Source organism: Rhagoletis pomonella, unplaced genomic scaffold, assembly GCF_013731165.1.
Source record: "Rhagoletis pomonella isolate Grant_MI unplaced genomic scaffold, Rhpom_1.0 Rhpom_scaffold_00007, whole genome shotgun sequence".
Lineage (NCBI taxonomy): Eukaryota > Metazoa > Arthropoda > Insecta > Diptera > Tephritidae > Rhagoletis > Rhagoletis pomonella.
Window position 1 is genome coordinate 9,184,284 of NW_023458561.1, and position 12,329 is coordinate 9,196,612.

General features: G+C 35.3%; 1 protein-coding gene across 4 annotated transcripts in view; it reads right to left on the minus strand.

The window, feature by feature from the left end:
* Positions 1-12,329, minus strand: part of LOC118742290 (DNA-binding protein Ikaros) — a 114,171-nt gene that overhangs the window by 8,770 nt on the left and 93,072 nt on the right. For 3 of the 4 annotated variants that reach the window (XM_036474252.1, XM_036474253.1, XM_036474254.1), the window contains exons 2-5: positions 8,946-9,611; positions 8,659-8,877; positions 7,951-8,587; positions 7,674-7,820 (exon numbers count right to left, since the gene is read on the minus strand). In XM_036474252.1, the coding sequence (XP_036330145.1) occupies positions 7,674-7,820; positions 7,951-8,587; positions 8,659-8,877; positions 8,946-9,607 (1,665 nt within the window). In that variant the 5' untranslated portion in view covers positions 9,608-9,611. The remainder of the gene's footprint in view (positions 1-7,673; positions 7,821-7,950; positions 8,588-8,658; positions 8,878-8,945; positions 9,612-12,329) is intronic. The other variant, XM_036474255.1, reaches the window with a different exon arrangement.

The window sequence follows — 12,329 nt, forward strand, 5'->3', positions numbered from 1 at the left end:
TTTAATTAAATTAATACGCGTAAATGACTGAACTGATTTGCATGAAATTTTGTTCAAAGATGGTTTATGACCTGGACTGAAAAATAGGCTACTTCCTTAACCGGTTTTCCGATCAGAACGAAATTTAGTACACTTACTACGGATTTCGGAAGGATGGTCTTAGACTGAAAGTAAGTCCGATAACTCAAGGCCCCTCCCATACAAATTGGAATTTTCATATTACATACATATCTCTGGAAGTATTTGTGGGAGAGAACTGAAACTTGGTATAGTGATATGTATGTGAAATCAATGATAGCATTAATCGATTGATGTTTTAATCAGTTAGTTAATTCGATTAAATTCATACTGATTATAGATAATCATGACTAAGTTTAATCTGGCTAAACAGTTAATCGTAACCGCGATTAAAATATGAATTTTTAATCATTAACTCTTAATTTGATCAAGTAGGTTTGGTGATTAATTAAGTTATGCTGGAATTTCCCTGTGCACACAAAGCAAGTTAATCTGGTATGGCTAAGTTGGGCTTCCTCATCAATCTAAGCAATTTGGTGTGCATTTTCATTAAGATATATACCAACAAACGTTTTACAAACTAGGTTTGTAAAAGTTCCCAGTTTATGTATTACTAATAACAATAATTATAATTTTTTTATATTATGTGCTTTTTATAAGCGTAAAACACAAAATAATTACTATAACTGGTGTTTGGTTTCAAACTCGGACAAACTAGACAAATTAATCAGATTTTATTTTTAATTGGATTAACGATTAATGTTTTAAATTAATTAAATGCAATCGCAGCCAGCGATTAAGGATTAAAAAAATGTTATCATTAATCGGACAGTTGATTACGACTAATTAATTTTAATCGTCAAACGCGATTAACATTTTAATCGTTAATTTTTAATCGTTAATCAGATTAACAGTTTCCCAACACTGTGTGAAATCATGTTCATATTCACGGAGAAAAATGGACGCTTTTGGAAAAGAGGCGTAGCACCTCCCATACTGACTGAGAGTTTCATATTGCATACAGTGTTGCCAGAACTTTTCAGGGCGACCGGCTAGATTGGACAAAAAAAACAGCTAAAAACGGCTAAAATGTTTCAACCAGAATTAAATTTTTTTAAATACATAAACTACAATTAGAAAGACTAGTAAATCCATTGAATTTTTTTTTGGTTAATAAAGATTATTTATACGTAGCTAAGCTGTACACCACTTTATTTTTGTTTAACAAAGGAAACTGTCGTTATACGTAGCTAAGCTTTACATCAGAAGTCATGTTTGCATTACTTAAATATAAAAACAGAGATAAATTTTGAGAAATGAACACGTAAAGCTGTGAAAGCAGAAGGTAGATTAATTTATTGACATTCGTTGTTGTTGCCGATCACTTCACTTTTAACAAGCTTATGACATTTAACAAAAATCATGCCACCACATTCACTAGCACAAAAATTTTTGTTTCTTAAAAAATTAGAAAAAAAATTTGAAGTTAGTGAAGTTGGATGAAAATATTAAAAGTGTTGCGCGTTTCCAAACTGCCAGAATTCGGTACACCTGAGCAAACGTTCGAATATAAAGTTTTTTGCTTTTCCGAGGTAGGGTACGTAGGTTGATAACAAATTGCTGACGCAAAAAATCTTTAAACCTCTGAAAGATGTACCATTATCCGTGGAACAGGAAAGAGGTCGAGTTAAAATGATCCTGCAACTTGTAACAGTACCAATTTCTGGATTCTCGGAATTTTCTGATAAAGATGTGGTGCTGCTAAAAATATATATACAAAAATATAAGCACGAAACTATGTATTTGTCACAAGAATTATCCACATCCAAACTACTGCAGTTTTATTTTATACAATTTAAAAAGTATGTTTGCACCATGTATTGTCTTCCCAGAGAGTTTTGCTCCACATCGAAGTTCGTGCTCTTTTATTTTCTAAGTGTAGCGAATAAAACTTCACACTTAAATTTAAGACATTCATAACAAAAAATTTATGAAGAAAATTCCCACTACGTTCTCCCAAATATAAACTGGGACGCAAAATTGAAGCAGTTTTGCCAATTTTTCTTTAGTTTATTTAATATTTATTATTTTTTATGAATATGTAGCTCATTACTTTACAAACAACATATACTACAAACAGATTTCACACTCGGTGTAAAAATTATGAAAATTCTGCAAAATTTCAGCAAAACTTGTAACTTTTTAATCTGCTAAAATGACGCGTCCCAGTTTATGTGTATTTGAGTCACTCGCTTAAAACAAAATACATTGAAATCGGCTCACTATCTGATTGTTTTTCAATTTTATATAACACAGTCCGACATGAAAATTTTCTCAGAGATAAGACTAGCCATTTCTAATAGATTTTGGAGCACTAAATTTGTAAAAATAAAAACTTGTATATTTGAATTTCAATAAAATAAGGCGAAGAGCAAAATCGGCTAAAAACGGCAGCCGATTTGCCGGCTAAATCGAATTTTTTCCGGCTCTTTGTTGTCGCAACCGGCTAAATCTAGCCGGAAAACGGCTAAAATGGCAACGCTGATTGCATATCTCTTCAAATGTTTGGGGTAAAGCACTCAAGCTTGGTATGGAAATACATATGTATGTATGTATGTGAAACTAATACCATACTCATGGAGAAAAATGAGAGTTATTGGAAAAGGTGGTGTGGCAACTCCCATGCAAATTGATATTTCTATGCTGCATATCTCTGGAGGTGTTTATTGCAGAGGACTGGAACTTGGCACCGAGATGTGTATACAAAATTAATTCCATACTCATGGAGAAAAAATTGCGTTATTCGAAAAGGGGACATGGTTCCTCCCGTAAAAATTTACTGTTTTATACTGCTTATCTCTAGAGGTGTTCATGGTAGAGTACTGGGACTTGATACTGGGGTATGTAAAATCAATTTTAAATTCATGGAAGAAGATTAGGGTTATAAGAAAAAGGGGCATGGCACTTCCAGTACAAATTAGGGATGGGTAGTGGGGGGTTGAAATTCGATTTTTTCCGAATATCGAACATTGCTCAACCATTCGATTAATCGATTCGAAATTTGGTGGTGCAAATTCGATTTGATTCGAATTTTTTCGAATTTTCCCAAATATCTTTGAAGTGAAATCGAGTTCGGAGCCGTTTGCGTTAAATATTTAACACCAAGTCATAAAATCTGTATCGTTCGCTCAATTTCAAAAAACGAAGTGTCAAATTAAAGGCTTGTCCTTTGGGTCTGCAACATAGTTTTAGTTTTATGAAAAGAGTTGCCACAGGTTAGAAAACCTAAATCAAATAATCGCTTCCGCAGATGTTTACGTTAAATATTTAACACTAAGTCATAGAATCTGTATTGTTTGTTCGATTTTCAAAAAGAAATTAGGTGTCAAATGAAAGTGCTTGCCCTGTAGATGTGTAATATGGTCTAGTTTTGAGCCATATGTAGGAAAATCAAAATCAAATTATTTAGTAAGTTAAATAAATTACCTCAATATGGGTATCAATCGAAATGGTTTAGGAGGGTTGCCACCTGTTTGAGAAGTAGAATTTATTTAAAGAAGTGTTGTGCTTAAAATACTATGCAACAACTAAAATAATTTTGAGGTGCTTGAAGAGAGTGGCCACCTGTTTAAAAAGTTAAACTCAAATTACATTGTGCGACAGCAGAAACAGCCCCGACTTTGTTAACATTTTCTGAAAGTATACCCATCCAGTAGTAAAACACTCGATGGATTTGCAAAAGTTAGGTCGTATTTTTATTTTATGACCTACTAAAGTTTTCATGTCTCGGCCTAAGTAGGTTTTAAAAAAGTCGAAAAAATTGTCAAAATAAATGTCTGAGCGAAATTAAAGGTTAAGACATATATAATAAAATTTCATGGTAAATATTTTCGTAGAACATTTTTAACCATTAGCTCCCGCCTAAAAGGGTAATTTTGACCCTTACTTCAAGAAATCCCACAAAAAGCAAATTCGGAAGGTCGTTGGAGGATTGATTTATTCTAGAAAATTATTCTCCGGAAAATTTTACTAGGGGTCTTCTCAGGCAAAAGCTGCATGCTACTAACATAAAAGCCTCCAAAATTTAAAATAAAAAATCAACAAAAAATAGTTTTTTTACAAAATTTTTTTTTTATATTGAGTTTGGAATAACAGTTTCTTCTTGGCACAGATTTTTTGCTTCGATGCATCAGATCGAAAAACACACACAGTGATGGCAAATTTAGTCAGAAAGAAGAAATTTGAAGAGTTGATATTTTGGAAATAAAGGTGAAATTCGATTTTTTCTAGAAAAATTCGATTTTATCCGAATTTTAGCAACACAAAGTTCGATTTCAAAAATTCGCCATTTTGGAGCTAAAATTCGATTGAAATTCGAATATCGAACCTTCGAATATCGAATTTACCCATCCTTAGTACAAATTTACTTTTTCTTGCCACATATCCCTGGAAGTGTTTGTGGAAGAATACTGGAACTTGGTATGGAGTTGTGTATGCAAAATGTATCAATTGCTCATGGAAAAAATGTGAGTTATTATAAAAGGAGGCATGTCGCCTCCCATACATACTAAAAACTTCTTAATACATATCTCTGGAAGGTTAGAAAATCTGTCGAAGTATTTTAAATTTGTTATGGAGATTTATTTTATAAGTGCCGTACTGACAGAATAAATTTCATTAAATGGAAAAGGGAAAGCCGGGTTCGGCCTTATAATCTAAAGGTCTCTTGAGGCATTTGCTACAGTAATGAGAAGTGGTATTTTATCAAGGCCAGGTTACTAAATTTGAGTTGGAAATATTACAACCGCCGTAGCACCTCCAAGAAGGTTACACGTTCACGCGTCGTATACCTGGAACCATTTTAAGGTAAACTTAGAGGGATTGATATCTTTCGTATGCCTAGCGCGCAGACGAGATTTTATAATTTCATAGTTTTAAACGGCCTAAATACCTTAACTCGCTTAAAAAATAACGAGCTATAAAAAATAACGAGCTATTTGTATAAAAGCGCGGAGCGAAACCCGCGGGTATAAGCTAGTAAAGGATATATGAATGATGTTTGAGGAATTTCTTCGTAGATATGATCTGTCAAAGTTTGAATTTTTTCGTGACTCTGACTAATTATGTACTTCTTCAAATCGTTATTTCTCGGGCTCTGCTCATCGTAGAGACTTCATCTTAACGTCGTTTTAAAGATAAAGAAATGTGCTTAATATTTCTATATATAAGATGGTCAAGATTATTCTAAAGCTAACTTAGCTATTAACAGTTGAACTTTTTGAAGTTGATTTGCATAATGAAGAGCAGTAAATTAGGGATTTAAAATTATACCATCGATGGGGTGAGCTCACTGATAAACAAAAAATTTTCAGGTAAAAGTGTCACCGGTTTTGAAATATTTACATTTTTTCGAATTTTTCGAATTTTCGATTTTTTTACTCAAATGCAATGTAGTTAAAATATATTAAGGAACCATCATAAAATCAGGACTATTTCTGGATTTTTAACTGAAAAAAGGCACGATTTTTTTTAAATTCGAAAAAATTTAAATTTACTAAGTATTGCCCGGTTTGTAGTTGCAGTTAAAGAAAACACATGAAAAGGCACGATTTTTTTTTATATTCGAAAAAATGTAAATATTTCAAAAACGGTGACACTTTTACCTGACAATTTTTTGTTTATCAGGGAGCAATTATAAGACTTAAGTTAGCAAAACGCAGATTTTATTGCGGATTTCGCCAGAATATCGCTTTGTTAACAACATTTGTTCCACAACTTTTTCAATCAAAGAATATTCTAGAAATGGACGTGGCTGTATTAAAACCAAAGTTCAAAAATTTAGATTTTATTGTGAATTTCGGCAGAAAATCTATATTGCGGAACAAATGTTGTTAGCGAAGGGATATTCTGCGGAAATTCGCAATAAAATCTGCGTTTTGCTATAAAATTTGTGTGTTTGCTCACTTAAGTCCTGCAATTGCCACGACCATTTCTAGGTGTTTGTCACATTAAAGAAAAGTGTTGCCATATAAATATTATATATAGATAGGTATTCTATCGGAAACCGCAATAAAATTTTACGTTTTCCTAAAACCCGATGTTTAACACCTTACGAAATATATCTCACTATAAGTTGTCGAAAACAAATTACAAAAAATTGTTGATTCTCACAAAATAAACCATCTCGTCATAAAGAAAAATATTTTAAAAAGAGTTCTTGAAAAAATGTCAATTTTTTTTTAAGCACGTTTTTTATAGAGAATTTAAAAAGGATTACGATGGTGACTAATTCAGTGAGAGGGCAGGGTCAGGATGAATTTATTTACATAAAAATTTATTCAAGCAAAAATGTTTTGGGTAGGCGTCGGTTCCAATGATAACCATCAGTTACCACCTCTGTAGGGTTGTAAGTCATGCAGAGTCTCTACTGCTTATAGCGGTGTGGCTTTACTGTTTAAAAACGCTGGAAAAGTTTTTGGGGTGCGTCAAGCGGTTATGTATTTAAGTTAAAAAATTGGGTAGGCGCTGTGACCAATGGTAACTCTTGTACCAGCTCTGTATGGGTTGATGCGTTAAGCAAGTTGAGCATGATTTGGGGTGCCAGCAATTAACTACTTTAGTAGGTTTTGTTCTGCGGCAGTTGAGAAGTGCATGTGCATAAAGAATTTCTGACATGCAATTTTTGCATATTCAGCCTTGCACATGCTTGTATATAAATTCAAACGTGTTTTATATCCGGTTTGGTACCAGTTCCTTGGGGTGTAGTATTCCTTTAGTCACTAGGTGTTATAAGTCGCATAAGCAGATGGTATAATTTTAAATCCTTAATTTACTGGTCTTCACTATGCAAATCAACTTCAAAAAGTTCGACTCTTAATATCTAAGTTAGCTTTAGGACAATCTTGACCATCCTATATATAGACATGCTAAGCTCGTTTCTTTAGCTTTAAAACGACGTTAAGATGAAGTCTCTACGATGGGCAGAACCCGAGATATAACGATTTGAAGAAGTACATGAACACACAAAAAAATGCAAACTTTGACAAATCATATCTCCGAGAAAAAAAAAACCTCAAACACGTGTTAGCTTATATCATGTATAGAGCCCAAACAAAAAAACTTGAAGCGAATCAGAGACATGACATAATTTTTTTTACGAAATCCGTCCGACTTAAAAACGAATGGCTCATATATGATTTTTTATACTGGAAATAATGAGAGTATACGTTCGTACTTACGAATCAGGTGTATTTACATGTGTGCGGTCGCCGTTATACGAACGCACTGGTGAAATATTCGCGTAAACTAGGTTGCTAAAATGTTTATAGATAAAAATTCTATTTTTAGCAAATAACTATTATTATCGCGGAACCTACCAAAATCCAATCTAGCCTACCAACCTACTACATGGAAAAAAACCTACCAGTTTTGGTAGCAAAAGCCCATGTGTGGCAACACTGCTCACAAAGCTAAGGGCCAGATTTAGTGAAACTGCGTTTTAAGTTTTTTCTCCCTGGCGTCAGGATTTTTTAGAAGGACTTTCAGAAATAAAACATGTTAAAGGTCACAAAAGTATGTAAAATAAAAAAAAATCTAGAATTCAACTTTAGAAAATTTAAAGTTGAAACGAAAGATTACTTATTACAACAACAAACCTTAATTAATGATGTTAATCTGTTATTTGGCGAGGAGAATTCCGACTCATTGCTATCGCCGCCATTCATTTGGTCACTGGGTGTAGATGGACTGATTTTATGACGCGCCTTATTTGAATCCGTTGAAAGGTCTTCACCGAGTGGCTCCTACAGTGGAGGAACAATAACCAAAAAAAAAAACAAATGCAAAGATATGGATGGATGTGTTTATGTTTTTTATGTGAACAAAAGAAGAATAATATGGGAAATTAATATTAATTTATTGCATTACACTCGCCTGCTTGATTGGTATCAAACTGATGGATGGCGTGATGTGGTTCTCGTGATGATGAGTTTTTGGTGAAGCGCAAGCATTCAAATGTAGGCCGACATGACTGGTACTCGAAGGCAACGATTTGGTATTACAATCGATCGGATGTTCCTGAGGTGGTGGTGGCACTGGTGACTTGCTGCCGGTGATTGTGTCCCGTTCCCCTCCACGACTGCCACTCTTCGTCTCCATCAGTTCCACTCCGGTTGATGCATTGGCATTTCCCTGCAAATCAAACGCACACAAAAACGCCGCATCAGTGGATTTCCCCAATTTGCAATTTAGCAACGCATTCCATGTTACATTGAACAAATCAGTGCCGTTTTCGGACAGCGTTGAGATTTCCACATGCGGCGTCAAGAAATGCATCGGCGGTGTAGCATTCTCCAGCGAACGCATCGATTCACCGCTATCACTCTGATGGGTTGTCATGCTCGAGTTAGCATTCTGGCTGGCTGCAGCGGCAGCAGCAGCTACCGCATTCAAGCCCGGCACGAAACTGGCGGCGGCTGCTGCAGCTGCTACCTGAGATGCCTGCGATTCCAAAGCGAGCAGCAATGAGGAGGATCCACCCGGTCCGGGGTTGTCAAGATCTATGCCATGTCTACAAGTAGGCGCAAAAAGAATAATCAACTACACTACACAAAATACTATGCAGAGAATCATTAGGCGCACCTGTTAAAGAAGTGAATTCGCAAAGATTTCATGGAGCCTGCTCTATAGCTGCACAGCGGGCAAGTTTTGACGAGGTCGTGTTGGCCAACATGTTCGTTCTGGAAATGAGCGCGCATAGCAATTTGTCGCTGGAAGCCACGGTTACATATGGGACAGTGGTATGGAAGCGTTTTCGTGTGCGTTGTAAAATGTTCCGCCAAGTGATCTTTGCGGAAAAATCTAGAACAAGTTCAATAATAAAAATGTCGCCGCACAAATTCAATCCATAACTCAAGAACTAAGCAAACCTCTTCTGGCAAACACGGCATTCGTACGGTTTTACGCCGGTATGACGCATCTTATGTCGTCGCATATTGGCGCCATTTGAAAATTTCATATTGCAAACGTCACATTCGAAGACTTTGCGGGATGATGACGACGACGACGATGAAGCCGTTGGACTGCTAGCGTTACCATTGCCATTGGTGGTAATCACCGACATATTTGTAGGCACATTGTTTGGTGTATCCGGGAGCAATTTGGTGACGTCGTTGCTGCTGCCTGCGTTGTGGTCTACGTGAGGCACAGCAGCCCCAACGCTGAAATTTTCCAGTTCAGCCCCTTCTGTTTTGAGGTGCGCATGATTGGACAAGCACTGCACGACATGCAGCAAAAGCGATGCCCTTGAGGTTGTTTCGAAATTATCGCAACGATCGCAGCGAAACGTCGCAATTGCGGGCGGAGTCGGAGTGGGCGTGGAGTAATTTGTTGGCGGCGTACTATTTGCTCGCGCTGATGAATCTAATGCAACTGGCTGCTCATCGGAACTGCATTCTTTTAAGCTACGCAGCGCATGCGAATGTTTGACCAACGCATTGTGTTGCAACAAACTAGCGGGAGTCATATCGATGATCCCGCTATCTTTTAAGGTCATCTCCATGCCGTTAGCTGAGCTTATGGTTTCAGCCATTTATCTGCAAATAGACCCAATAGAAACTCGTAAGTATTGTTTGTATTTCCTAATTTTAGCTAGAAGTCATTATTAGTTAAGGCTATTTTTTTATAGCTTTCATAACACATATTCTGGTGATAATCTCTATTTAATGCCTTCATAACACATATTCTGGTGGTAATCTCTATTTTTTTGCTAACCTTAGTTTAAAAAAAGTTTCGTAGCCATCTTCCTCAAGGACTAAAGACAACAATTTTTTTCTGGTCCCAAGACAAGAGAGGATAGTTCCCATTCTAAACCTTCTAAGATTTAGGACAATATACATATGCACACATTTAACCCTGGGTTGCCAACATTTTCTAAGAAATTTATAGTACTTTTTCAAACGAATCTGAAAAATATAGTACACTTCAAATATATATAGTATTAACATAAATCAAAAGTCCATTTTTTATTAGTGAGATATTCGCTTTATTTCTCTCATCTCACCATTTTAAAATCTTAATAGAAAAAACTCTTTCTGTGAATGCCGAAGTTGCAGGAAAAGATAGCATAACCGAAATAATTTTAAGTAAATTTGGTAAATCTTTCTAAGTATTTTTAAAATTGTTGCCATTTTTGATCTGTAGACCCTTTGTTTTAAAGTATATTTATTTTAATATTGATATTTCAGTATAAATGTCATCCATTTTAAAACATTTCTTTCCTACAAATGACTGAAATATATTTATATTTATAATTAAAGAGATATAGTATTTTTGCATACTATATTTTTTCCAACAGTATATAGTACACAGACCCCAAAAATAGTAGAATGCTATATATTATAGTACGGTTGACAACCCTACCTGGAGTACTAATGCATTTTTATATGTAAATACTTGGGTGTTCGATTATGCGCTAAAACCGGTTTTCGAATTGTTCGAATGATTTGTGAAAAATTTACACTTAACAAGTAAGAAAGTCTAAGTTTGGGCGGAGTCGAACATTGAATACCCGGCGCAAGTTTTAAATATATGTTTTTTCACCTTTCCGAAACCTACCGCTAGATGGTAAGCCGGGGTGTATCAATTTTGAGTAAATTAGCGTCCTTAAATTTCGAAATATTGCAGTTTCAAGCATTTCTGAAATTTACCGTTACATGAAAAGCGGCCGTAATTTCCGATTTCAATAATTCTCAACGGTTTGCTTTTGTGTGGCAAGCACAATAAAAATACCGAGTTTGGTACAAATTGGTAGAACGGTTACCGATATACATATATGTGATCATAAGTGGGCGGTGCCACGCCCATTTTCCAAAATTTTACCATAAACGTATTTTTTGGTAAAGAGTTATTGCAAGCATCAATTTTGAATAAATTAGCTTTAATATTTACTGATGTATCGAAGATTTTGTATTTCTCTTCAGTATTGTAAATATCAATTTTGAGTGAATTATCTTCAGTAGTTACTAAAATATCGCAGTTTTCGTATTTCTGGAAATTACAGTTATATGGGATGTGGGCGTGGTTATTGTCCGATTTTTTAAATTTTCGGCCATTTAGCATGCTGTTCAAAGCCAACAACTGTGCTAAGTTTGGAAGAAATTGGTGCAGCGGTTACTACGCCCATTTTCCAAAAATTTATAATATTCTTATTTTTCGTTTGAAAATTATTGTAAATATCAATTTTGAGTGAATTATCTTTAGTAGTTACTAAAATATCGCAGTTTTCGTATTTCTGGAAATTACCGTTATATGGGAAGTGGGCGTGGTTACAGTCCGATTTCGCTCATTTTCAATACCAACCTACCTTGGATTAATGGAAACCTACATACCAAATTTCGTTGAGATATCTCAATTTTTGCTCGAGTTATCGTGTACACGGACGGACAGACGGACGGACGGACAGACCGACATGGCTTAATCGACTTCTCTATTCATTCTGAGCATTTATGTATACATTTGTCTATATCTATCTCGATTCGTTTTGGCTGTTACAAACAACCGTTATGCGAACAAAATTAATATACCCTTGTGCACAAGTGCGCAAGGGGATAAAAATAGTAATAACATAGTGGCTCCTACACATATGTTAGGGTTTTGCCGAGCTTCTCTTCCGATTTGTGGCGTGCCCCTTGCTATTGTCTCACAAAGGGGAGCCTACAGTTTCACGCCGACTCCGAACGGTGATTGTATTTTTATGAAAAGCTGTTTTTCATGGCAGAAATACACTCGGAGGCCTGCCATTGCCTGCCAAGGGGCCACCGCTGCATTGTGTGAGATTTAGTCAATCTAGGACGCCAAAATGAAGCAATGCACTTGAACATCGATCCTATTTTGTAACTTGTTAGAAAAGACTCCAATGGTTACGAAAATAAGCATAAAAGAGAATAACAGAAATGTCATTGGTATGATATCAAACGCGTGCTATTGAACAGCATGCAAAAACAGATTTGCAAGCTTGGATCGATAACAAAACTTCGAGTGATCAAATTGAAGTTGCGCGCTTTTTTTTGCCCACTAGTTTTTAAAAACTTTGTTAAATATTAAAAACTTTGTTATGAGATTCAAATATCGACATGTATAGTGGTGAAAAAATAAATAGGGACGCGAGATTTTATCAAATATTTTTCTTTTTTTATTTATGTTTATTTTTTTTTTAACCGCATAAGTCCAAGTTTTAAACTTTGTGCAAAAATTATAAATATTTTGCAAAGAATCGGTAACAAAGTTTGCAGCGAGTAAATTTTTGACAACTA